At 40.4% G+C, this 23,569-nt stretch overlaps 1 protein-coding gene across 1 annotated transcript; it reads right to left on the bottom strand.

The window, feature by feature from the left end:
- Positions 1–2,869: 2,869 nt before the first annotated feature.
- On the bottom strand, positions 2,870–18,306 carry CRLF2 (cytokine receptor like factor 2). Its single transcript, XM_049834355.1, has 8 exons — positions 18,192–18,306; positions 11,316–11,427; positions 10,376–10,548; positions 9,063–9,202; positions 8,173–8,335; positions 5,491–5,605; positions 4,377–4,461; positions 2,870–3,495 (listed from the first exon to the last, which is right to left on the bottom strand). The coding sequence occupies exons 1-8, from the start codon at positions 18,304–18,306 to the stop codon at positions 3,223–3,225; spliced, it is 1,176 nt and encodes a 391-aa protein (XP_049690312.1). The 3' UTR covers positions 2,870–3,222.
- Positions 18,307–23,569: the final 5,263 nt, after the last annotated feature.

Genomic DNA, 23,569 nt, shown 5'->3' on the forward strand with positions numbered 1-23,569 from the left:
TCTTGAATTTTACCACAGAGCTGCCCAGCACTCTCCTGCAAATTGAGTATGAGGCTAACAGGCAAAGACGCATGAGAAAGCTTCATTTTTATAATGTAAAGAAAATGCTTCTTATTTGAACAGCAAGGTAATATGCAGCATTTTTGTCACAGTCTTAGAAGATTAAGAGTTTTGTTGGAGGCAGCTGTCTCTCCCGAATGGCTTGGGACCAAAGTAATGCCCTTGCAAGTCTACAGCCTGCGTAAGCTAAAGGTATCATTTCAGTCAATATGTGAGAAAGGAGAAACCAATCCTGATATGAAGACAGGGTGATTGGTTATACGGCATAACTGAAAGGAAACTGTGTTCTCAAACTTATCTGGCTTGCTAATATTCCTCTCTGAAGTGCCAGATCCACCCAAACCCTCTTAGATTTGGTGTAGAAAGCCTACAATCATATTTTCATAAAGACATTTTGTTCCTCCCTTCAGACACGGTTTATCTGGGTCCAGCTTCTCATACCCTGACTGACCTTCTCATCGATCTTTCACTGAGCATTGGTCCAGCCGAAGCCACAGTGTGCCCACGAGCGCTGGCTCCCAGCTCTTCATGCCAGGAGCTAGGGCAGAGGCTGCCATGGGCACCAGGTCTGCTTCTCCTGGGGGAGCACTGCCTGGGGTGGCTGAGGGCCACCAGCGCCTACATCTCATCAGAGGTGGGCTACAGCAGGCGCCAGGAGAGCAGAGCTCAGGGACGTGCTTGGGTTCCCCCAGCACCCACAAGCAGTGAGCGTTGTGTGTGTCTTGCTGTACCGTGTTTGGTAGAATCATCGTCAGTATTTGGGGGAGGACCTTTCCTGTTGCTTAAGTCATTTTCTTCATCATTCTGTAGATATTTTTCTAGAGTTCCCCAAGAATGGAAGTTTTTTGGGGGAACAAATGAATTTCAATAATTCCCTATGGTTTATTTTCTTCATAAGGGGACATTCTTAAAATAAATATTTGAGATACGTGGGTGTTTGATTTGTTTCATTTCTAGTCTGTTATAGACAATGTGAATATGGTTGCATACATACACAAAAAGAACCTTTATGTCTATAAAATATAATAAAAGATATTATAGTTTGTACTAAAATCTTAAATTACTATAACTTTGCAGTTCAGGAACGCTGCTTAAACAGCACACTTCAACATGACTTTATTCTTTTTTTTTTGCCACTGTAAAATTTCAGGAAAATATACTAAACCATTTTGAATTCAGACAGAAAAGTATTTGCTCAACAGAACGTGGTTTAATTAAGGTAGCTAACTAGCTCTGTACACAACTATATGTATGCGTGGTTCAAACATGAAGTAACTAAGCAATACGTTCTGGGCTTTACTTCCCACTTCATTGTTTGAATCATTACTGGAACAGGTTATTGTCTGTTGTAAAGCACTGTAACTTCTTTGGTTCTCATGCAATAACGCCAATTTATATCAGATGAGAACAGCTGAGCTGAGCTAGATTCTGCTCATCAAATTATATGCAGCTTGCATTAGTTTAAAATCCATTGTATTCCTACAGTGCCATTGAAACTCTGCATAGCTACCTTTATAAAAAATTTCCAGAAATATGGGGTGTACAAAAAGGCCCCCCAAAACTTGCACACATCTGTTTTAGATAGGCAAAGGCAGAAATGTTTTCGGGATTATGAGAAACCCTTTGTTAGCATGTTAATCTTGTTAGTGTACAATCAAAGCTGAGGAAAAGTAAGAAAAACTTGGGGAATGTGCCTGAACTATCCTTCCAGTTAAGTTTCCCAGTTATTGGCCAGAAAATTCCTGGGTTTTTCCTTGTACAGCGAACTGAGTCACCTAGAAAGAGATTTTGAGACCTGATGATCCATATTACTGTTTGCTATTCCCAAAGAGATCTGGAGTTCAAATTCTTTAAGCACTGAATTAAAACTGTTTTGCTAATCACTGTAATTTTCTGATATGTGCAATTTCCAAGTTACACTATAAATTAGTCAGTGAAAGTATGCAATTTGCAAAGCTTAGTCAACTGATAAAGTCATTTAATGACTGACTGATATCCAAGTAAATAACTGGAGCTAACTCGACATGTAATCACAGTATATCTACAAGACCTTACCCATATCACAGATGCTTTTAGCACTTAGACTTTTTTACAAAATTTGCTTTCAAATAGCATGTAATCTAAGTGATACAGGCAGACTCAGAACAGTCAAGATTTTTGTCCTGAGGTCTAAGTGCATAGAATATTGCATTTTAAATTTAAAATTAAAGATATTTTAAAAGATGGTATTTTTAGAAAACTTCCGAACATAGTTTGAGAACAAGAGGCTAGTATATGCAATATGAATAAGAATTCCTAATTTGGGTCTATAGCTGCTGATTGCACTGAAAACCAGTTTGAAATAGATGCGACTCAGTTAAATATAAACATTGTTCAAAATGAACCTCAGCTTTCTAGAAGGAGTTGCTTAGTCATACAAAGACTGTAAGATACTGAGGACCTGACCTCAGAGGAGGCCCATGGAGCTCTGCTGTTCTGGAGGAAGCTGCCTACACAGCACCACTTGTAGGATAAAATGTGACTCAATACTGTACATCCTCACTCTTCTGTTCTTAGACGTGGAGCTTATTCTTTCTCTTTATAAAACCTTTGATGCGTGCCATGAAGCACAGTTTCACGGTAGGAGAAGCAGCTTACAAAAGCAAGGACTTCCAGTCTAAGGAGGGCTTGCAAAGCAATATCCTACCACTGTGAAAATAAGCAGTATATGGTCTGGTCTTTGTGAGACAAAGACCATTAGCAGAAAAGTCCCTTTCTCTTTCTCTTTTCATTCGGGAAGAATAACTTCTTCCCGAGTAGTAAGGTAGTTTGCACTGCCTTACATACTGCATAGTGGAAGGACTGTCTCGGCTCTGCGAACACGTATCATGGAAGAGCTCTTGTTCTCTCCCGCCCATAGCAGGAAAATGGGGCTCAGTTTAGTCTTAGACATAAACCACAATTAGAACAACAAATCCTAACTCTATAAATCACCAGGATGCGTTTCAAACACTGAGCCTGCCCAAGTGATTGTAAGTAATGGGAAAGTACAGATCTGAAACCAGAGAACACAGCCTAGTGACTTTCCTGATGTGAATCTACTCATGACAACCTTTTCTATCCAGCCACTCCCCATCAGGATCTTTTATGTAATTTCCTAACACCTTTTGCATTATGCAGATTTTATAACATCACATAGACGTCATCATTCATTAAAATCTGGAAGCCAGCAAAAGAAGCTATAGTGTTGGCTGTTGGCATCAGGCAGGCAATCTGAGCTGCTTTGGGGTCATTATTTTCAGCCGCTCCTGAAAAAGTGAAGATTTTTTCCTGAGGCCCCTGTTTGTCACTGTTCTTCTCATCTTCTTGCTGGCTTTCTGCCTCAATGATGCACTCTTGCTCTTCATATTCTAGCTTGGCTTGCACCACTGCATGGTCAGTTTTGTCTATCCATTCCTAGGAAAATGAAAATGTTAATGTTGGCAGGGACTGAGATATCAATCAAAAGAAACTTGGCTGTGCAGACACTGATTTTCCTTTATTAATGGCATCTTTCCAGGATAAGCCACAATGGAGAAGATGAAAAGGAAGCAATATAGACAAGCAGGACATAAGATAGCAGGATGGAAGAAAGGTAGCATGGCAGAAAAACACACAGGATTCCACAAATGCGTACAAACTCCTACTTACTATTGAGATCACATTAAATACATCTTTGTATTTAATCAAGGCCTTTAGAAAACCTTGTATGTGTAAATTACCTGGTGTTCCCTCCTTGATAGACTCATGCATTTTTTGACCCAAGCCCTGACTTTATCTAAATTGAGAGTAAGTTTACATGGAGATTTAGGCAGCACAGCATTTCTGTATTAAAGCTTCAGTATTAATTTGCATTTCTATCTTTCTTCTTCAGTCTTGGTTTAAAGCTATCTTGCATATAGAAAGTTTTCAGTTTGTCACTGAAACGTTATTTCTGCTCTTTGATATTATCATTGGGTTTGAAAATGCAAATGTTTGACCTGTCTCCACTCAGAGGAAACTTAGTAGTAATTAAGATAAAGACAGCCCAATTAATACAGAAAAATGCATCCCGTATGCGATGTCAGGGATTCAAGAAGCAGTAAGAAAACAAAAGCAAAACCTGTGGTCTATTAACTTGACAGCCGTGTCATGTCTGAATGTGAATCCTCTTGGTGATGTTGCATAAGGGGAAGAGCTTTTCTCTTGGATCAGAAAGTGCTTGTGGTAATGTCTGTGCAGGGTAAGCATCAGTAGGTACCTTCAAATTATTCTGAACACTGCAGAGTTTACAGCCTTTCTAGGAAGGGAATGTTTACCTGGAAGTTTCCATTATGCTCATTGAAGAGATCAGCAAACATGCATTTTGGATCTGGGATAGCAGGCATGACTGACTTTTGAAGCCTGCAAAGAGGAAACAAAAATACAAATCGGTTTTGTTGTAGTGTAGTCATTCATACAAAAATCTACTTCAGCACCATTCTGTAGCCACTACTATATTTTACATTACAGTACTCTAGGCTGGATTTCTTTTAAATGTGTTCTAAATTCAAAAAGCAGTTATAACAGCATAACAATGTCACCAGGCTAAGAGTGATTTTTCTGCTGGATTTTCAACCAACCCCATCCTAGTAAAATCTGGACTCTCTACAAACTTCCAGATAGTCAGCAAGTGCCATTCAGCTCCATGCAGTAGTTTTACATTCCCTGGCCACATTCCCCTAGACAGGTGGTGCAGAAACCAGCTGTATTGGCTGATTTAGTGAACACAAATGTAAACTTGAAATACAGAAGTATAGGAGAAAAAACTCAACTTATGATTGAAAAAGGTTATCAGAATCACATATACTTTCAGCTCTGAAAATACTGCATTTTTGGCTTCTTTTTTTTTTCTATGAAAAAAAGCCAAAATTTGGGGCCTTCGCAGGTTTTGTTTGTTTGTTGGCCATTTGTGGTTTTTTCAAATTGCAGATTCTAAACATGAACAGTCATTCAATTGCAAATCCAAATATTGATATAGTCTTATTAAAGTTGAATGCACTTAAGCTTAATTCAGCCTACTGCAAACAGAGTCTGATGAAAGTTGCACAAAAGAATGTCAGTGCAGAAGAAATAATCAAAATAATTGGTTTCTCAGGATTTAACTAGATTTCTGAAAAAAAAAAGAGAAGACATTTAGTGGAAGAGACAGAATTTTATCCTGAAACATTGCCTTTTACCAGAATTGTTCTGGTTTTGAAAATTAAAGGCCTTGGTGTTTGGAAGGCCAGGATGTATTATCCCTCAAATATTAATTAAGCTACTAACTTCTACATCTTCACAATGACTTCATTTATCAGATAAGAATTTTGAGTGCTAAGAGACTTGATCCTGAACGATAGCTCTGTTTTCATGACATGGTTATTTAGTAGCCACCAATAAAATCATATTTACCTCTGCCATTTACACAGAAGAATCAAGAAGGTAAGTATCACTAGAAGTACTGCCAGCAAACAACTTAAAACAATTACTGTGTTTGACTGAGATTTTATATCATCATCACATGAATCTAGGAACAAACACAAAAAAAGTATGTGAAAAAAAATTTTTTGCTTTAACAGTAAATATTCCTAATCATGCTAGAACACTGGTTTTCTTAAAAACAAAACAAAACAGAAAATATTTAAGAACAAACAAGACAAGTTCAATTGTTCAATTGAAACTGAAAAGAAAAGCCATCCTTCCCCAAACCTTGCAACAAAAGAAAATTGTGCTTTCGTTTATCTAAATTGACCTGGTAAGGAGCAGGCGTACAGGCAAAGAGTAGAGGTGTTATGAATGAATCGCGTATTTCTTCTCATCTTCATCACATTGCATTGACAGTGACACAGCAACTTCATGCTAAGATCTATATCATGTGCACCTCCTTACAATCACCAAAGCCGTAAGTGCAATTTTACATGTGGCCTAAATGTCTTATTTCCCAAGATAAAACAAACAAACAAACAAACAACATGTCCCCCACCGCGGCAAACAAAAAGCCAGCAAAGCACAAGTGTTGGGACCCAGAAAGGAACTAGTGGCAGGATATCATCTAACACACAGGTATATAAAACTACTGCATTTGTGCACTTTTCAGCATTCTCAGTGTTTTTCCTGCAGCTTTTGTAACACCGTCTCAAGACTCTACCTCCTTCTACTGACCTTCTGCTCTGCTCATAAATACTATAAAAACTAAATGATTGTTCATACAGCCTGTCCAGCCTGTTCCACCCGCCTGCGTTGTTCAGCTTGCCAGAAAGCCACAAGAAAAACTGTGATCCCCAAGTAAGGTATTCAGAGTCTACGAAAATCCTTGAGCACAGCTTTGTTCATGGCTTCCTCTGATGTTGGATTTGGAGTCAATAATAACTCATTAAAGTCCTGAAGTGAAGTGCTTGCCCCGGTGAAGGGGCTGCGCAGATGTCACTTCTGATCCAGGGGCACCCCGAGCGACTGAACCATCAGCCTGTCTCGTCCGTGCTGTCCGTCCTTGCAGTTACCTGCTGGCAGCCTCCGGTCAAATGGTCCGGGCAGGGCTGTTACGTGCTCACCTCTCAGAGGTGCACAGGGAGACCTTGTCCTCTGTGTTTTCTTAAGGACATTTGCCAGCCACACCTGAGGACGTGCTTGCAGGCTGACACTTTGCATGGTGGAGGAGGCTTCCCTGAAGGTCAGCACTGTGGCAACTACTAGTGCACAGGCTACACGTACCTACGCTCCAGGATTTCATCCCAGCTTTGTGTACACAGATTTTCTTCAGGTGAGCTAATAGCCCATTGCATTTTAGAGAACTCAGACCTGGGTACACTGCTGTCCTGGTTTCAGCTGGGATAGAGTTAATTGTCTGCCTAGTAGCTGGTACGGTGCTGTGTTTTGAGTTTAGTATGCAAAGAATGTTGATAACACTGATGTTTTCAGTTGTTGCTCAGTAGTGTTAGTCTAAAGTCAAGGATTTTTCAGCTTCTCCTGCCCAGCCAGCGAGAAGGCTGGAGGGGCACAAGAAGTTGGCACAGGACACAGCCAGGGCAGCTGACCCAAACTGGCCAAAGGGGTATTCCAGACCATGGGATGTCATGCCCAGTGTATAAACTGGGGGGAGTGGGGGTGGGGGATCGCCGCTCGGGGACTAACTGGGTGTCAATCGGCAGGTGGTGAGCAATGGCACTGCACATCATTTGTACATTCCAATCCTTTTATTATTACTATTGTCATTTTATTAGTGTTATCATTATCGTTATTAGTTTCTTCTTTTCTGTTCTATTAAACCATTCTTATCTCAACCCGCGAGTTTTACTTCTTTTCCCAATTTTCTCCCCCATCCCACTGGGTGGGGGGGAGTGACTGAGAGGCTGCGTGGTGCTGAGTTGCTGGCTGGGGTTAAACCACGACAACTGGATATCTGGGTGTCTCATAGTTCTGATAAAGCCTAGTGGGTGTCATTTTGTGCTTAGCTGGTATGACACAAATGTGTTGGGATGGTGTTCAGTCTTTTCTCTACTAAGCAAATCTGGGTTTTGTTTTTGATAACCAGTAGAAATGCTGTTTCCATCAAATATCTAATTGAAGTCAATCATACTCAGTTGAATACGTCTGTTGTCTGGTGGGAAAGCAGTGCCAACACTGCCTTTGCTTCCCTTTCATGTCTTTTCTCCCATCCTCCCTGTTTTGATCAATCCAGCACATATGAGCATCAGACTGCTATGACCTCTGGTCCTGTACTTCAACTGGATGTACTTTCAAAACAAACTGCCTTCAAAAATGAGGCATCAAGGATTTTCTTAGGGTTCAGGTTTGGTGTCCACATATCATATGTGGACACCCGCCCCGTGGACCCTAGATGCTATTGTAACACAAATAATAAGGAAACTCTTAACTTTGCTGATTATTGCATAAATAGATAGTGTTATGGGCCATCAGGAACAAAGTGGACAGGAGTTAAACACGGGCAATTAGATACCCACACGAACTTTCTTTGATAGCAGAATACGGAGCACAACAGTGCAACATTAATTTGCTGCATAATCCCAGCCTCTTTTGCAGTCACCCCTTCCCCATTTGTACTTAGCCAATATATGAATGCAGAAGAGCTGTTACCTAATAATGTGCCATTCATCCAAAATGTTTCTGCTTCCCAGTCACTGCTGTAATTAACTACGTTGCAGTAGGGTACTAGCCTCTTCATTCTGACCCGGAAAGAATAGCATTTCCTTGGATCAAAGCCTTGCTCTCCAACACTGCAACACTTAGAAGTTCTGGACTGAGAAGGAAGGCGTATCATCATTAATTGTGTTTTTCAAGACACTGCTTCAGAATGCTACATTCGGTCATGGTCAGAACTAGGACAAGGGATAGGCCAACCCAAAACCTCAGAACTGAATTTTAACTTCTCTGAGTTTCGAGGAATTCTGTTTCTTGACCGAGAATCACTGTTCATATCTATTCCTCATTTTCTGATATTGAGTTGAAGGTGATAACAATCATTACATAGTGCAGTATGTTACAGTTGCATATTTACAATGTGCAAAGACACTTTGATCCACAAATATTTACAAATTCTTTTTGAGACTGGAAAGGTTTAAGTCAATTAATTTTTAGAAATAGTTAGCTAACTTTAGAATAAATAAAAATCCTGTGTCATCTGTTTTCTTTCATTCTATTTCATGTTTTTTTCTCCCTTTTTCTCTCTTCTTTTCTCTACTCCGCTTTCGGCTTTTATCTTCCAAAACTGTTCTATTCTGAATGCATGACCCTTCCCTTAGGTTGTCCTCAGCTTTTTGGGTGGCAGCTAGATATAACTCAAAAAGCAAATGATTTCTGGCATGGCAGGGATCCAGGATCCTAAAAATCTGCTTTCTGCTACCAGCTATATTTGAAACCATAGAGAACATGGAAGAACAATTTGAAAACAACTCTATTTTACATTCTATGGAGATGTTACTTCCAGCTCCTTCCAATGTTAATTAAAAATGTCATGTCCAACTCACTTGCCACTCTTTGTCAAACTTGCTTTTGTATTGAAGCTCAAGTCTCAAGCACTTCACAGCTCCCTCTGGTTTATTACAGCTTACAGTAACGGTGTCCTCTTTCCAGAAGAAGGTCACATTTTCTGGTCGATTGGGCTTTACTAAGAAGAAGGGAGACAAATTATGCTATAGTCTCTCAGAAAGAAGTAGTTTGCAGTTAAAATTATTGTTATCCGTTCCTTGTCTCAATGTTTCTCTATAAGGTGGGCTTTCTTCTTGGAGGACACACTTTTGTAGCTAACCTCCCTATTAAACATCAAAATGGAGCTTGACACTACGACACTGCTCTCCATTTGAGGTGTCACATTCAAAGGTAGATACTATCTTATGTCAGGAACCTATTGCAAGTACTTAAGGAAGGACTCTAGTCTCCTCATACTCCCTGCAATCAAGAGAAAGAAAGAGGCTTCTTTGTTGGAAGGGACTGACAAATTTAGTACTATAAAATCTACAAGACACACTTGTGCAGCTGCTAGAGGCTATGTGGAATATGGTGGGGCATCTGCAAAAAGCACTGAGTGCCTACCTGTGCACAACTGAATCTACCCCTCACTGTATTTTTTTCATATAATTCTGTGTTGTATATTTTCTGCGTGATTTTTATCAGACAAAATCCCTCCACTTTAAATGCTGTAACCATGTGAGATTTCAGAAGATTTTTATAAACTAATGTCACACTAGATGTGAAATATGTATTTGGGGGCAGGAGTGATTTAGTAAAAACTAGAATATTGTCTCTCTACTAGTAGGAGAATGTCTCTTTTACGCTGTCAGACTGTAGCAGAGCCACTCAACTGATTTCTATTGACATCTGATGATGGTTTTATGACAGCCTCTTTGACAAGTAGTTTGCTGCCTTGCATCCCATGGAAAATGGCAAAAGAATGAAGGGTTGAAAATACAAGAAAGATCACACAGCCAGCACTAAGACAAGAAACTATCGACTTGTATTCATTGTCCTGATATGAATACTGAGCAGGCCTGCACTAGGCTAAGCACACCCATATATTTTAGTATTTTCATTCTGATTTTGAAACTGTGGTTTGGGACAAATCTGACTGCCCCATGTAATCTCACTTAGCACACAGACCTGTGTAACTGCTGATGACAGCAAGGGATGACAATCAACATGAAATAACTACAGTTTGGTTTTGGCACACACACTAAGAACATTTTATACAGCAATATAACTGATTTCTTCTTAAAATAAGGACAACTATAAAATCAGTGAAGACACCAGGGCTACCATAGCAGTTGTGATCTTACATACTTACTAAAAAAATCAGATTTTAGGCTTTTAGAAAAAAACTCTTCATTTCCATTGTTGTTCCTGATAGAGATGGCAAGGGTGGGTCCTTCTGTCTTAAAAAGACATCCAGAATTATAATCCTGATCCAATAAATAGGTGGGACATGGCTTCCAAACCTTGTGCTTGCCTTCATCAAATCTATAGATGAAGTAATATAGGTGAATGGAACATTCTTACCAGTTAACCCAAGTTAATTCCTTTTTATTACTGTTCTTTCTTTCTTTTTCCTTTCTTTCTTTTTCTTTTTTTTTTTTTTTTTTTAACTCTCTTTCAATTGCTCCTACCAAGGGAAGTCTGTGTACAGAATTTCTTGAAGCAGAGAATTTCATAGTGGCGTGAGGGAATTCATTACTTAAACCTCATTGACTTTCCAGCCCTGAGTTTTGATGCTGTCTGTAATTATCAAGTTTCCCTCATGTTGTTGTTGTTTTCTAATAAGAGAATGATTTGCTCAAACAGGTGTTTTCATGAACCTGTTTCCAAGATTGTACTGCTAAAAGTTCTTTCACATACACCGCCCAGAAAGAAAAGGGAAGATCAAGTGGTATGATTGTCTTTAACCAAAACATTAAACTTCTGTTAGTAAAGAATGATGTCAGTTAACAAGGAAAATATAAACACATATGTGGAAAAAACACTTTCAATAGTGTAATTAGCAGTAGCATTTAGCACAACGACAGAAGAGGGACAAATCTTTCGTATGTCTGTTGTGACTGACTATTCAGCAGGCTTATTGATTTGTACACTTCTGTAGCAGGTTGTGAATACAAACAGGTTTCATGCTGGATGATTAACAAATGTTAAAAGCATTTTCAGGCACAGTTCACAGAAGACTCAAATGGACTTAGATATTTCAGCCTCCCAGGGTAAATCCTTTAAGAAGACAAGGCATTGTCAATACTCACGTGTAAGAAAATGACACATTCTCGCCAGGAAACAGTTCTCTTGCTGCCCATGTGATCTGCATCTTCTCGTTATTGAAATTGATTATTGTGGTCCTGATCACATCTTTCCAACCTGCTCAGAACATTGACAGAGAATATGATTTCAGCAGTGAGTATGAAAATCATCCCTTGAAATTGATAGGCAATTAGTATTTCAAAGATATGTATGCAATAGGGTCAGACGATCATAAAATAAAAAGACATAAGAATATCTAATATGCAAGGAAACAGAGTAAAGTAACCTAGAGAGGTTGAAATTGGAATTTCAAAATAGCAAAATGAAAGCATGCACAGTAACACCAGAGAGCACCCCACGGTCCCTGGGCCAAAAGGTATAGACTAGTTCACATGTATGCAATGCATATGGCCTATACCTTGAGGCTAACTTTCCCCCATAATACCTGCTAAGGTTTTCTTGCTAAGGAAAACAGTTTGGGAGCTAATGCCACATGGAGCCTGTGTATAAACTGTCAAATGTTTACTGTAAGAAACAAGGGACTAACACCACAGGTCGAGACCAGGTCAAGACCCAGGGGAACCCAGAGCAGATCAGCACAAGTAGGTGTACTGCATATTTAACCTATGTGGTTCTGGCCAATTCCACCTTACAGACAAGCAAGATCATTTAATGTCCTCTGACTCCACACAGGTGTTATTTCCTCTCCTGACCTTCTCCTTGTTATAGCTTTTGCTAGGGACACAAGTTTTTTAATTCTGTGTCCGTCAAGATTCCACAATCAGTGAAGATAAATCTGTCATTGAAAAATGGAGAAATTAAGAAGGCAGAAAGATTAGAAATCTATTTTATATCAAGGAGAAGGACGAATTATTTATTTTACATTCTGTAAGGTCAGAAATTATATTTACATGAACCAACAAAAAGGAAGAAAATGTATCTTGAATGTCAGCAAGAAACCACTTGAGGGTAAAATTTGCAGACTGCTGTCCCCAGACATGAAGTGTCTACCACTGAAAACTTTTGCTGGAATATTCCTGCCTAGCAGGAGAATAGAGGATTTTAGCTTTGATTGCTTTCTACATTTTATGTCACTCTGGATGTTTGAAAGGGTTTAAAGTGGAAAAATTTTCAAACATTTCTTATGAGCTATTTAGCACACACAGGGATCCTGAGTGTTCATGAGAATCAGGCCTAACTACGCTCAAGGTTGGTATCTTTTGCTCTGTAAACAGCACTAAGAATGTGAGAAAGGCACATGGGTTCAAGTAACTGTTTTGCCTATTTTCATGGCTATATCTCAGCGTCTAGGCATTCCATGACTTCTGTAATTAGAGTTAGTCAAAACATTTTTATAGAGATGTAGTTGTGTTGTAACATCTTGTTTTGTCAAAATCATTCAAGAGAGAGTTATGACAGAAATCCAAGGGACACTGGGTAGATGTAGCTGCAGGTCCCTGCTATGTGATTCATGGAGCTCTGGTAAAAAAAATATTCTGTTCTTACTCAAGAGAAAGACTTGAAACTAACTCCTCCATCTCCTAACTAATGCCTGCAGGCTTGTTCTGTACTGTTTCCGCAAACTGAAAATCTCATGTGTTTTTCTGAAGAATAGAGAAGTCAGTACTATTAAAAGCTGAAGCAAAACCAGAACTTCAAAACCTCAAAAGCTATCATAAAATGGAATTTATCCAGCAAGTTCAACCTCTGTTACAAGAGACTACCTAGGCCTTGTTTCTTATCTCCTCAAGCCCTTTGTAAGTCCCCTCAGCAGGTCTAAGAGATGATCTTGTCTTTAACTAAAGCCACTAAGAAATATGATGGCAAAGTGCCTAACAGTGGATTCTTGGTCTGCAGTTACACTGACACATTTGAATTTTTATGGACGAAATTCTCGCTTGGCTGGGCTGTGCAGTATATAGAGTTATGCTTAGTGTAACTGAAATCCATATGACTACTTGGACTTAGATTTTCTATAAAGATTGTTAAATGTATGTTTAATGCATATTTGAGTGTATAACTACATGTTCTCCATCTTTAAACAAAAATCAACATTATAAAAAATAACATAAATGTTAGTGAATGGAGAATACTGTACTGTCCTGAGATTGTTTTATGAGTGTAGAATGAATCCTTTCAATTCCCTGCAGAAGCAACATAATAGGTACTACTTTCGACTTTTTGATAATTAGTCTGATTGCACATATTTTTGCTTTGAGGAAGAACTGCTAATGTCCATGCTTCAATTATGAAAATAAAAACAGGAGGAGCACTTGCTTTCTTAATCACATATTTTCAAGCATAATTTATTTTAAAATAAATTTACGATGCTGTTTCTATGTGCACAATAGTTTGGCACAATGACAGATGGCAAAATGCTGTTTGTAGGGCATGTTTTTGAATCAAATTTTAAGTCAAACATGAACAAAATTCTTCCGTTTAATCTCAGAAGGTGGCTTAACATCTCTGCAAAGAGCTGTGCACACACGTCTTCCTGCGCTTGACAAGAAGATTTCAAATAGGCTATGCGCTAAGCAGAGAGGCATGCAATCTCACCAGTGGGACATAACAAAGAGTGGGTATTTGAGTCCTATCCTGGGTGCAGCCAAATAATGCAGGCTGTGCCGGGACCCTTACCAGACAAAGGGAGCCACCTCAAAACCCTCACTTGGACTTGGGCACCTGGGCAGCCCCACTGAAAAATGCAACAGTGATTTTTCCAGTTTTTGGAGGGTGGGGTCAACACCCAGCGTTTATCCCATTGCTCTCCAGCGGTGAGGTTGCAGCAGTTGGCCCAGGATGTGAAAGATCTGCTTGCCTTGATTTCCACTGTTAAGCAAATGGTGTTGGGCTTATGTATGAGACTGGTCTCAGGTTGCTCAGTACTGTAGAGCTGCTAGTATCCAACATCTGAAGGGAATCGTAAAGCAAAAAGGTAACTTTTCACCAGTGAAGTAGGTATCAAATGATCGGTAAAGGTTTTGGGGGAACTTAAAGAATTTGCTATGAAAAATGGCTCTAATCGCTCTGAGGTGGTCAGTCAATTTGGTCACAAGGGCTGCACAGGTATAGAAGAAAGGAAGGAAGACGAAAAAGGGAGTTTATAACATACATAGGCAACACCATTAAAAGAAGAGAAGAAAGGAGAGGAAAAGCTTGTTTTACATACCTTCAAGAGGAAAACACTGCAATGCTATGAGTTGTATCCCTCCAAGTTCAGAGTGGTAAAATAATATTGTACTGCTTAGTCTTTCTGAATGAATTTTCTCTTACTGCGCAGTATAAATAACTTTTTTTTTTAATTATGTTTAGAGGGAAATTGGTGGAAATAACACAGATAGCACTGGTTCATGAATTGTGAGAGAGAGCGCACAGAATTTGCTCATGTAAATTTTTTGTATACACCTCAGAAAAACTATGGTGCCAATATTTAGATTGACCTTGCCTCTTAAATAGGTGTTGTGTGCTTGGGAAGCTCCTTGAACCTGTGACTGTGTATCCCACAACCCTGACACTGCCAGTAGAGAAATAAAATTTGTTCAATCTCTTCAAACTCACAGTGGGTTACTCAAGGTGTGGTTGGCTCCAGTGATGGACAATAAGGAAAGCAGAGGGACCACACGGGATTTCTACACACTAAAGAGTGAACACTAAGTAAAACCTGAGAGCCTGATCTGACTGGCCTGTTGGAAGGCAACAAAATTCACCAATTCACTCTGAACCTTGGACAACACTCATCAGTCTCTATTTTTCCGTTATATTATTATAGTTCTATACTACTTATTAGAGGCTGCAATTTAGAGATGCACATTAAACCTTGGGTTTGGCAATGCATATTTTTTTGGATGACAAAGAAGAATATCAGTTTGGCTCCAGTCCTGGAGTGATTTATCAATGGACTTAACTTTGCACACTGAGTAGTCCACTTGACTTCAGTAGGATTACTCAGAGCACATCGACTTAACACATATAATTCTTTCTAGGATCAGAACCTTTTTCTGAAAAAAACCCTACATATTATGAATTGAAACTCTGGGATTTTAAGATTTAAATATAAACTCCAGCAACTGCAGTTATTTATGTACTAAAATGGAAGGTGTTACATTATTAAATACTTTAACAATAAATAGAACAATTTAATAGAAATGGAACAGAAGTTGCAATAAACTATCTGGTGATATATACATATTCTTTCCTGTGCTCTAGTTTTTAAGAACTTCATAAGAAATCAGTCTTAACATAATTAACTATCTCTGTTAGACAGAAAAGTCTTTAGCAATCTTTTATTATTAAAGACTGTTATTTCTAGAGCTCTAGTCAGGGTAAGTTTACACTGTGCTTTCTGATTTCATCAGTTTTGTAGCCTTTTTGAATGTAGTATCATTGTTTTGTGTAAATGTTCAGCAAACATTTGTGTGCACCTTTTCAAATTTTAGAATGTATATATTACATAATTCACATTTCAACATGAAAACATGCATAGCCTAAGTGAGGTTTTTAAAGTTTAGATTAAATTGACATCAAATCCTCTGAGGATATATACAGGTTATCTGATATAAGGTATTTCCTTCTAATGATGTTTCCTTTGCCTTTAGCTGAAGAGGTGTTTAGTGTGTCGTCCCCCCCCCCTTTTTTTTTTTTCTTTTTGAAGCACCTAAACACCTATACTTCTGAAGACAGAATCATTCATATCTTTTGTTAATGGAAAGAGATAGAAAGAGAATAGAGGGGACCATTTATCTCTCTTTATGATGGAATTTTTATGAATCCACCTGTAACACCATGGATCCGTTCTCAGCTAATGTGCCAGCTCTTCCACAGCAATTGTGATTATTTAAAGCATTCTTCTATTCATGACCCTAGAAGCACACAATAGACCAAAGTAACACATTTATCATTATTCTTCATATTATGATAATGGGTAGATGGAAAGGTCAAAACTACTATTAGTAGGCGGTCCCTGGGTTAAAGGAGGGTGGCAGGAACTCTCTGTCTGAGGATGGCCTGCGGGTCTAGCTAGGTATGCAGTATATTGCAGTGTTGTAGGACACATACCAGTACCCTGGAGCATAAGCTTCGGAGAGAATTAACCAAGTCTACCTCTTCAGTAACACCAGAGGTGGACTGGTAGGGCTCCACACAAGACTTCAACCTCACAGGCATTGCTGGGCACCTAGCTCTTGTCAGGACAGAGAAGTGTGGAAAATGCCACTATGGTGTGTGGAGAAAGAACATTTACAGAGGAAAAAAAAGAAATTTCCTTGAGAAATAAGTTATGCAGATACAACCATGAACAAAAATATGAGCAAGCACATTCCACCTCCAAGCCACTGTTCTGTTTATTACTGAGAAAAAATACTATTGAGGGGGAACATTGTAAAAAGGCTGAATGTCATGGAACAGATCAAAAAAGAGAAAAAGGAGAGTCAGAATGTCAATCTGCAAAGATAACAGAATGGAACATGCATGTACTGGAACAGTTGCAACCTCATTGAAGCATAACAAAGAAGAACCACTTTTGATTTCCTGACACTGATGAAACCTGATAAGTAACCACATGTTGAACTTCCACACATTGCAGCACACTGTGTAGAAACTACTGGAGAACAAGACCCAGATCTGAGCCTACAGTCTTTAGTTACCCTTAATACTATTGATCTATGAGAACAGTTTCATTTCACTGATAGGAACACATGTAGGCGAAAGTGCAACTCCTTGCGCACAAGACTGCTGAATTGAATGCACAAGACAGACACTAAATAGAAAACCTCTTTTCAAGAAAAGGAACAAGACAGCAAGAGAGAAGGTTTTTTATAGACCTTTTGAGACAAGGCATAATCCTTACAGCATAATTCTTACAACCCATCAAACTGAGTGGGTGGTTTTTTTCAGAAGATTGCCAACCATTGCTAGGCATCATAACACTTTGCATCAAATAAGCACCACAATGGTAATTTTCAACTTTTGTTCCACAGAGTCATGCCATCAGTACAGCATGGCTATAGGTGGTTGCTATCTCAGGACAGGGAAGAATCATGTCCCCTCACAAGACAGCCAGGGACTGACGGGGGCAATTAACACAAGAGAATCAGGTGGTTATGCATTGCTGAAAATGGTACTTACCGTAAGTACTGCAGAACAGAGAGCTGATTTACAGCTTGGTAAGAATAGAGCATAACTTTAAAGTATTTCTTCCTCCTTATAAAAATAATTACAGGGAACTTGTGATAAATTAACAAGAATGAAGATTAGATTATCAGTCTATGTGTTGGGCGTTATGCTTGATTTCTGTAATAATCCATTTATTTTTGGCAAGCTATAAGTAATGGCATTGCAGGCAAACACATGAAATAGAGATGTTCTTATATTTAGCTAGCCAAATCACCAGTCTTTAATGTCTTTATTAATTTTGCTGTTTAATAGTATTTTTACCTTGATGCTTTCTCAGGCACAAGATATTGCTGGATATTTTCCCATTGTGTTCATTCTTCCAAAATACTAAGCGCTGAAGTCTTACCTGAAATCTGTTTTATCCATCTTTGTTCAATGTGAAAGCTAGTCTTTTTTGGATGCAGGCTATTCTCTTAAAACCTATGCCTTAGACAGTAAGTAGTCCTGCTTAAAGAACAGATACAAGCTTAGAAAGTTCTGCTTTGATTTTTAATTAGAAAACTTTCATAGAAACCTGTTATCATCATCATTATTGTTGTTTTTTTCTTAAGAAACTACTTTCATCTCTGCTGGATATCAATTTCTGTTTAGTTGATTTTTTCACCAAAAAGAAGTACTGAATACTGTAACACAGGAGGTATAGTACACACAGAAACATTGCTAACTAATATATCAATTTCTTCAATAAATATCTGGGGATTTGAACTTACCAGGAGATTGTGACTGAGAAGCCACCAGGTTGCCCAGTGTGAAGATCACTGAACACACTTGAAAGATGAGTCTCATTGTTGGAATGACACAACAGACTGTGAAGAGATGAGTCATCGTAATCTCTGGACTTTACTATTTGATCACTTTATACCAGAGGCTGGAGTGAACTGGAGGAAATGACTACAGGAAAAAAAGATTGACATATCTCTAGCTATAAACAAATCAGAAGTGCAGGACTTCAGAATGCACACCTTCTTCATACTCTGTTAAAAAAAATAAACTTAACTTCTCAGAATACCCAAATGAGGGCCAGGTAGCTGTGCATAGCTGTGACTACATCCTATCATGGATGAAGACACTGACCTCACAGCGCTCAGTGACCTGAAGCTAGGAGAGGTACAAACAGCCTGCCTCCCCACTTACAAATCAGGAACTGTTCCTGCTAGCAGATGTTTATACTGCCATGCCACATACCTGGTGCACCTCAGCTGGCTTGAGCCACTTCTGACCCCAAATCAGAGGCAGAAGTTGTGGGCCTTTTTGTGACAGAGCGAGCTGAGCTGCTAGGGGTAGGGAAGCTATTACACGAGCGGTAGCACGAGGATGGCTTTCCTCCTGTGTCACCTGGACACATATATGCTGCTATAGCTTCCAAATATATCCACATACATAACATTATATATATACAATATACTTATACCTTATATATCCATATACCTAAAATGATACACAGAAAGTGGGAAACAGAACAGTGTTTTGCCTGAGATGAAACATATTTTAGGAACAGCAGAACTTAAAATCTCATAATAATCGCAATCATCATGTCTAAAGAGACTATTACCTGTAGGTCTGCAGTAAACTAGGCTTAGACTACATCCACGTAGTAGTGCAGCAAGCAAGAGCAGTGAAACAGTGGGGTGAAGCAGTTGGTGCTGAGGACTCAAGAGCCACACAGTGTGCATGGGGACAGCGGGGAGTCTTCCCTAGACTAGCACCAATCCAGCCCCATGGGCCGAATGTCTGTTAGCAGTCAGATTCTGCTAGATGCCCTCCAAGAGCACATCTTCTAGGCTAGGCTCACCCCAGAGGAACCCAGTGCTCCACGGTGTGAACAAAAGCATGGGGGCGATTGGAAGATTCGCTTCACAAAGATGGTCCTAATGTGAACTGACAGGTCAGTGTGGCCCTAGCCTGCTGCCCTTGTCCAACAAGAGCTTAGGAAGACAGCCCTGAGTGACAAAGTGGTCTCTTCTCTGGGCCTTCTGGAGCCTCCCTTCGTGTCCTGGTAAAGGTTTACAGTTTACTTTTCTAGGGACATGTGAAACAGGCAAGCACGCCGACTCCCTTCAAATCCAGTCTCTCCCTTCATTAAGCATCACACAAAAATAAGGTGCTCCATGAAATCAATAGGTAAAAATATAAATGCTAGACCTCAATTCCTATCTCTGTTTCCTAGGTGGTCTCAAGTTTTTTCTGTGCTTGCATCAGAAAAAGTACAGGAAACTTTTTCTCATGCAGGGGGATGCTTGGGTAGATGACTGACTCAGTCACGATGCTTGCAAAGTCGCCTGGGCACACTCACCGTACTGCCTTCTGGAGACCTCATCCCCTAGACTACTTTTTGCCTCCAGTTTCTCAAGTAGGGAAAGTAGAAGTTTGTCTGCTGCACATGGTACTAAGTAAGGAGCTGGACCGTGGCTGGGAATATGCCCAGAAGTGCTGCCACGATTTCTGTTTAGGCTTATTTTCAATCCTCTCGGAGCTTTCCCTAACATGTTCACTGTCCTTTTTAACCCAACAGTACTGTTTGTCAGATGAGATCCTTATCAGCTCTGTCACATCATCAAAGTCTCCAGCGAGGTGATGTGCTACTAGTTTTGATCTGGCTATTCACTTTTCTTGGGTTGGCTACTTTCACTGGCTTACCCATTGCATGTCCTAGGCAGTGACTCTTGGAAACCCCAGCATGACTGTCTGACACACATACAGTACTCTGTTAACCGTCTAGTCCCTGCTTTGATCAAGTTCCTCCAGGGAGGCATTAATTCCTGGAACTAAAATAACAAGCAACACAGAACTGAAATACTAAACTAGGTCATAGGTCGTAGGTGATAGTAAATGGAAAGCTGAAATCGCTCACGGTTTCCACAGTCAGCATTGCAGAAGCCAGTGAGATAAACAAATGAAGGCAGAGATCCAAAATTCTCTGGTTCCCCAGGACATGGCAACTCCTACGTGTTGCCGTTTGAGTTAAAAATGCATTTTCCTTCCAGAACATGTGTCATGAGTGTGAAGGAGCTGAATTTGTCTCTGTCTGCTCTTCATACAGGAAAAACACACTGGACAACGGACCTGCTACGACAGTTCATTCTTTTGGGGAAAGCGGTGTGGGGAGACAACATGCAAAGAAGAGGTATAAAATACCTTCTGGCTTATAATTATTCTGATTTTGAGACACTACATCTCAAACAAGGTCTAATTCCCAAGTGACAACAGTGCATTTTCACTGACTGTTTCCTCCTACCAGGTATTTTGGTACCCCGAGTAATTGTCCCTCCCACCAGTCTCTACTTCCTTTTAAAATACTGAGGGCCTCCTGAAGTCAAACAAAATTACTCCTTTTACTACTTTAGAAACCAGACCTGGGACTGAGGTCCTGGGGAATAAAAAACAACTATGACTGTTGCCGTCAAACCAATTGCTTGCATGAAGCTGATGCGCTGTCAAGCTATTTTTGCTGCTGCTGAGAGAAACATCAGATTTGGGACTTGAGAGATGTAGGGCCTGGGCACCTCCCACCTCCTCCCCATGCAGGCAGACACTGGCCCAACCACCTGCCTCAGGTTCTGCTTTCTGGAAGCCAGCTCTGATTACCTGGTTTGATTTTTTCAAATATGGACGATCCCAGTCCATGAACTGGAAAGCCGCCTGTGAGCCACGGGATCTGTTCTCCCCCGTGTCTTTTTCTGCCTGTCTGCAAGGGCGTAATTGATTAACTTGCCCACATCCTCTGGGTCATCGCTCCCGTGAGGTCAAGGATGGGGCATTGTCACAGCGTGCCCCCTCTTCAGGGCTCACACGCAGCGCAGCGTTGGCACGTCTGGCCTGAGAAAACACGATCCATCCTAATACTGCAACTTCATGCCGGAACAGGGAAAGCAAAGAGTGAGAGTGAGCTGAAAATTACCAGCCAGGGCTTGTGATTTTAACTGCCAGTAGAGAAAACTCTCAACAAGAGACCCAGAGGACCAGGAGGATGCAAGTAAAGCAAGTAAATCAAAAGAAGCCCTTTTGACTTCATTTTGCACTTTGGATCAAACCGCACAAACAGCCCTTGGCCCTCTGCCATCTCCTCCACCCATGCCAGCAGCTCTCAGAGGTGGCTTCGCTTGCCAGCTGCAACCTCCAGCACACTCACTGACTTTCATCAGCTTCCTTCCTCTCTTCTTATTCCCCTTTCTACTATTTCATCAGCGGTGTAAAATGAGTCTTTGATCACCACATAGCTCAGCAAAGCAAATTGTCTCAGTTTATTTTTGCTTCCCTTAGAACCTGAACAGTCAATAGCCTGTGAGTAACTTCCATTTAATGTCATTTACTTACTCATGGCCTTGGTAACAGACTCTACAAAAAGCCCCTCAAAATAGTTGAGATTATCTCTTTTTTGCAGCAAAGATCCCTTATAATTTTTAGCATTAACAGGAAGTGATTTCAGTGTGCCTTGAGTGGGTGGGATAAAGGGAACAATGACATTTATAGAAAACATTTATAGAAAATAGTGAGTCCCATCACTCCATGACAAATCACCTTAGTCAACTTGAGTCAGTGCAGCCCGTTTTTCTGACAGGAGAACCAGATTTGCTTTTGTGATATGCTGCAAAGTGTATGTGTAAAGACCTCTACTGTACTTTTTGGACCCATCTTCTATCTGTGGGCAAAGCTTAGAGGATCAATCCTCAAGGGTCCCTGCCATTCTTAAAATTCATGCTCTTGTGCAGTCACTTTGAAAAGTGTCACTTGTTCATCTTTCCTTGCATCACCACGGCTTGGCCTGTCCCAGCCTTCTTTCTGAATGACAGGAAAGCAAGGGAGGGAAAAAAACCAAGCAAAGGTGGCAGGAGATCTGCATGGATGAGCAAGGAGCTCCTACCTGAAATCAGACATGAAAAGGAAGCGTACAGGAGGTGGAAGCAGGAGCAGATGAGCTACCAGTGTGAAGAAGCTTTTTGATCTTGCAGGGGCAGGGTTAGAAAAGTCAAGGCCAACCTGGAGTTGAGTCTGTTAAGGGGTGTGAAGGGCAACAAGAAATGATCTACAAGTACATAAACAGTAAAAGGGAGACTAAGGAAAACATGGGCCTGCTGCTGAAGGAGACAGGGGAACTTGATGAGAAATGACACAGAAAATGCTGAGGTACTCAATGTTTGCATTGCTTCAGTCTTTACTAGCAAGACCAGCCTTCAGAAATCCCAGGCCCCTGAGACCAGAAGGAAAGTCTGGAGCAAAGAAAACTCACCCTTGGCAGGGAAGGACCAGGTTAGCGAGCACTTTAACAAACTGGACATCCATAAATCCAATGGGCCTCATAGGATGCACCCATGAGTGCTGACAGAGCTGGCAGATGGGAGAGATTCCTGAGAACTGGAAGAAATAAAAATCACTCTTATCTTCAAAAAGGAAAGGAAGGAGGATCGGGGAAATACAGGCTGATCGGCCTCACCTCAATCCCTGGGAAGGTGATAGAGCAACTAATCCTGGAAACCATTTCCAAATACATTAAATCACGCTCAGCCAACCTGATAGCATCGTACAACGAGGCGACTATCTTGGCAGATGAGGGAAAGCAGTGGATACTGTTTACTTTGGCTTTACTTTGGCTTTTGGCGTGGTCTCCCACAAGATCCTCACAGACAAGTTGACAAAGTACCGGTTAGATAAGGGTTGAGGTGGCTTGAAAATTGGCTGAACTACTAGGCCCAGAGTGTTGTGATTCATGGCACAAAGTCCAGTTGGAGGCCAGCAACTTAGGTGTGTATCCCGGGGGGCGATACTGTGGCCAATACAGATTAACATCTTCATTAATGACCTGGACGCTGGGACAAAGTGCATTCCCAGCAAATTTGCAGACAATAAAAAACTGGGAGGAGTGGCTGATACATCACATGGTTGTGCAGCCATTCAGAGGGACCTCAACAGTCTCGAGAGTTGGGTGGAGAGGAAGGTCATGAAACTCAGCAAGAGGAAATGCAAAGTCCTGTAACTGAGGAGGTATAACGCTGGGCTCCAGTACATGCTGGGGGTTGACTGGCTGGAAAGCAGCTCTGCAGAGGAGGACCTTGGTGTCCCAATGTACAACAAGATGAACATGAGCCTGCAA

Source organism: Accipiter gentilis, chromosome 31, assembly GCF_929443795.1.
Source record: "Accipiter gentilis chromosome 31, bAccGen1.1, whole genome shotgun sequence".
NCBI lineage: Eukaryota > Metazoa > Chordata > Aves > Accipitriformes > Accipitridae > Astur > Astur gentilis.

Bases quoted from the DNA above. Each gene is read 5' to 3' on its own strand.
- CRLF2 (XM_049834355.1), bottom strand. From the start codon at position 18,306: ATGACTCATCTCTTCACAGTCTGTTGTGTCATTCCAACAATGAGACTC. The intron at 9,203-10,375 runs GTAAGTATGTAA...CCTTCTTCTTAG, and splicing joins CCTAAAATCTGATTTTTTTA to TAAAGCCCAATCGACCAGAA. The intron at 8,336-9,062 runs GTGAGTTGGACA...CTTCCTTCTCAG, and splicing joins AGTTTGACAAAGAGTGGCAA to TCCAGAACTTCTAAGTGTTG.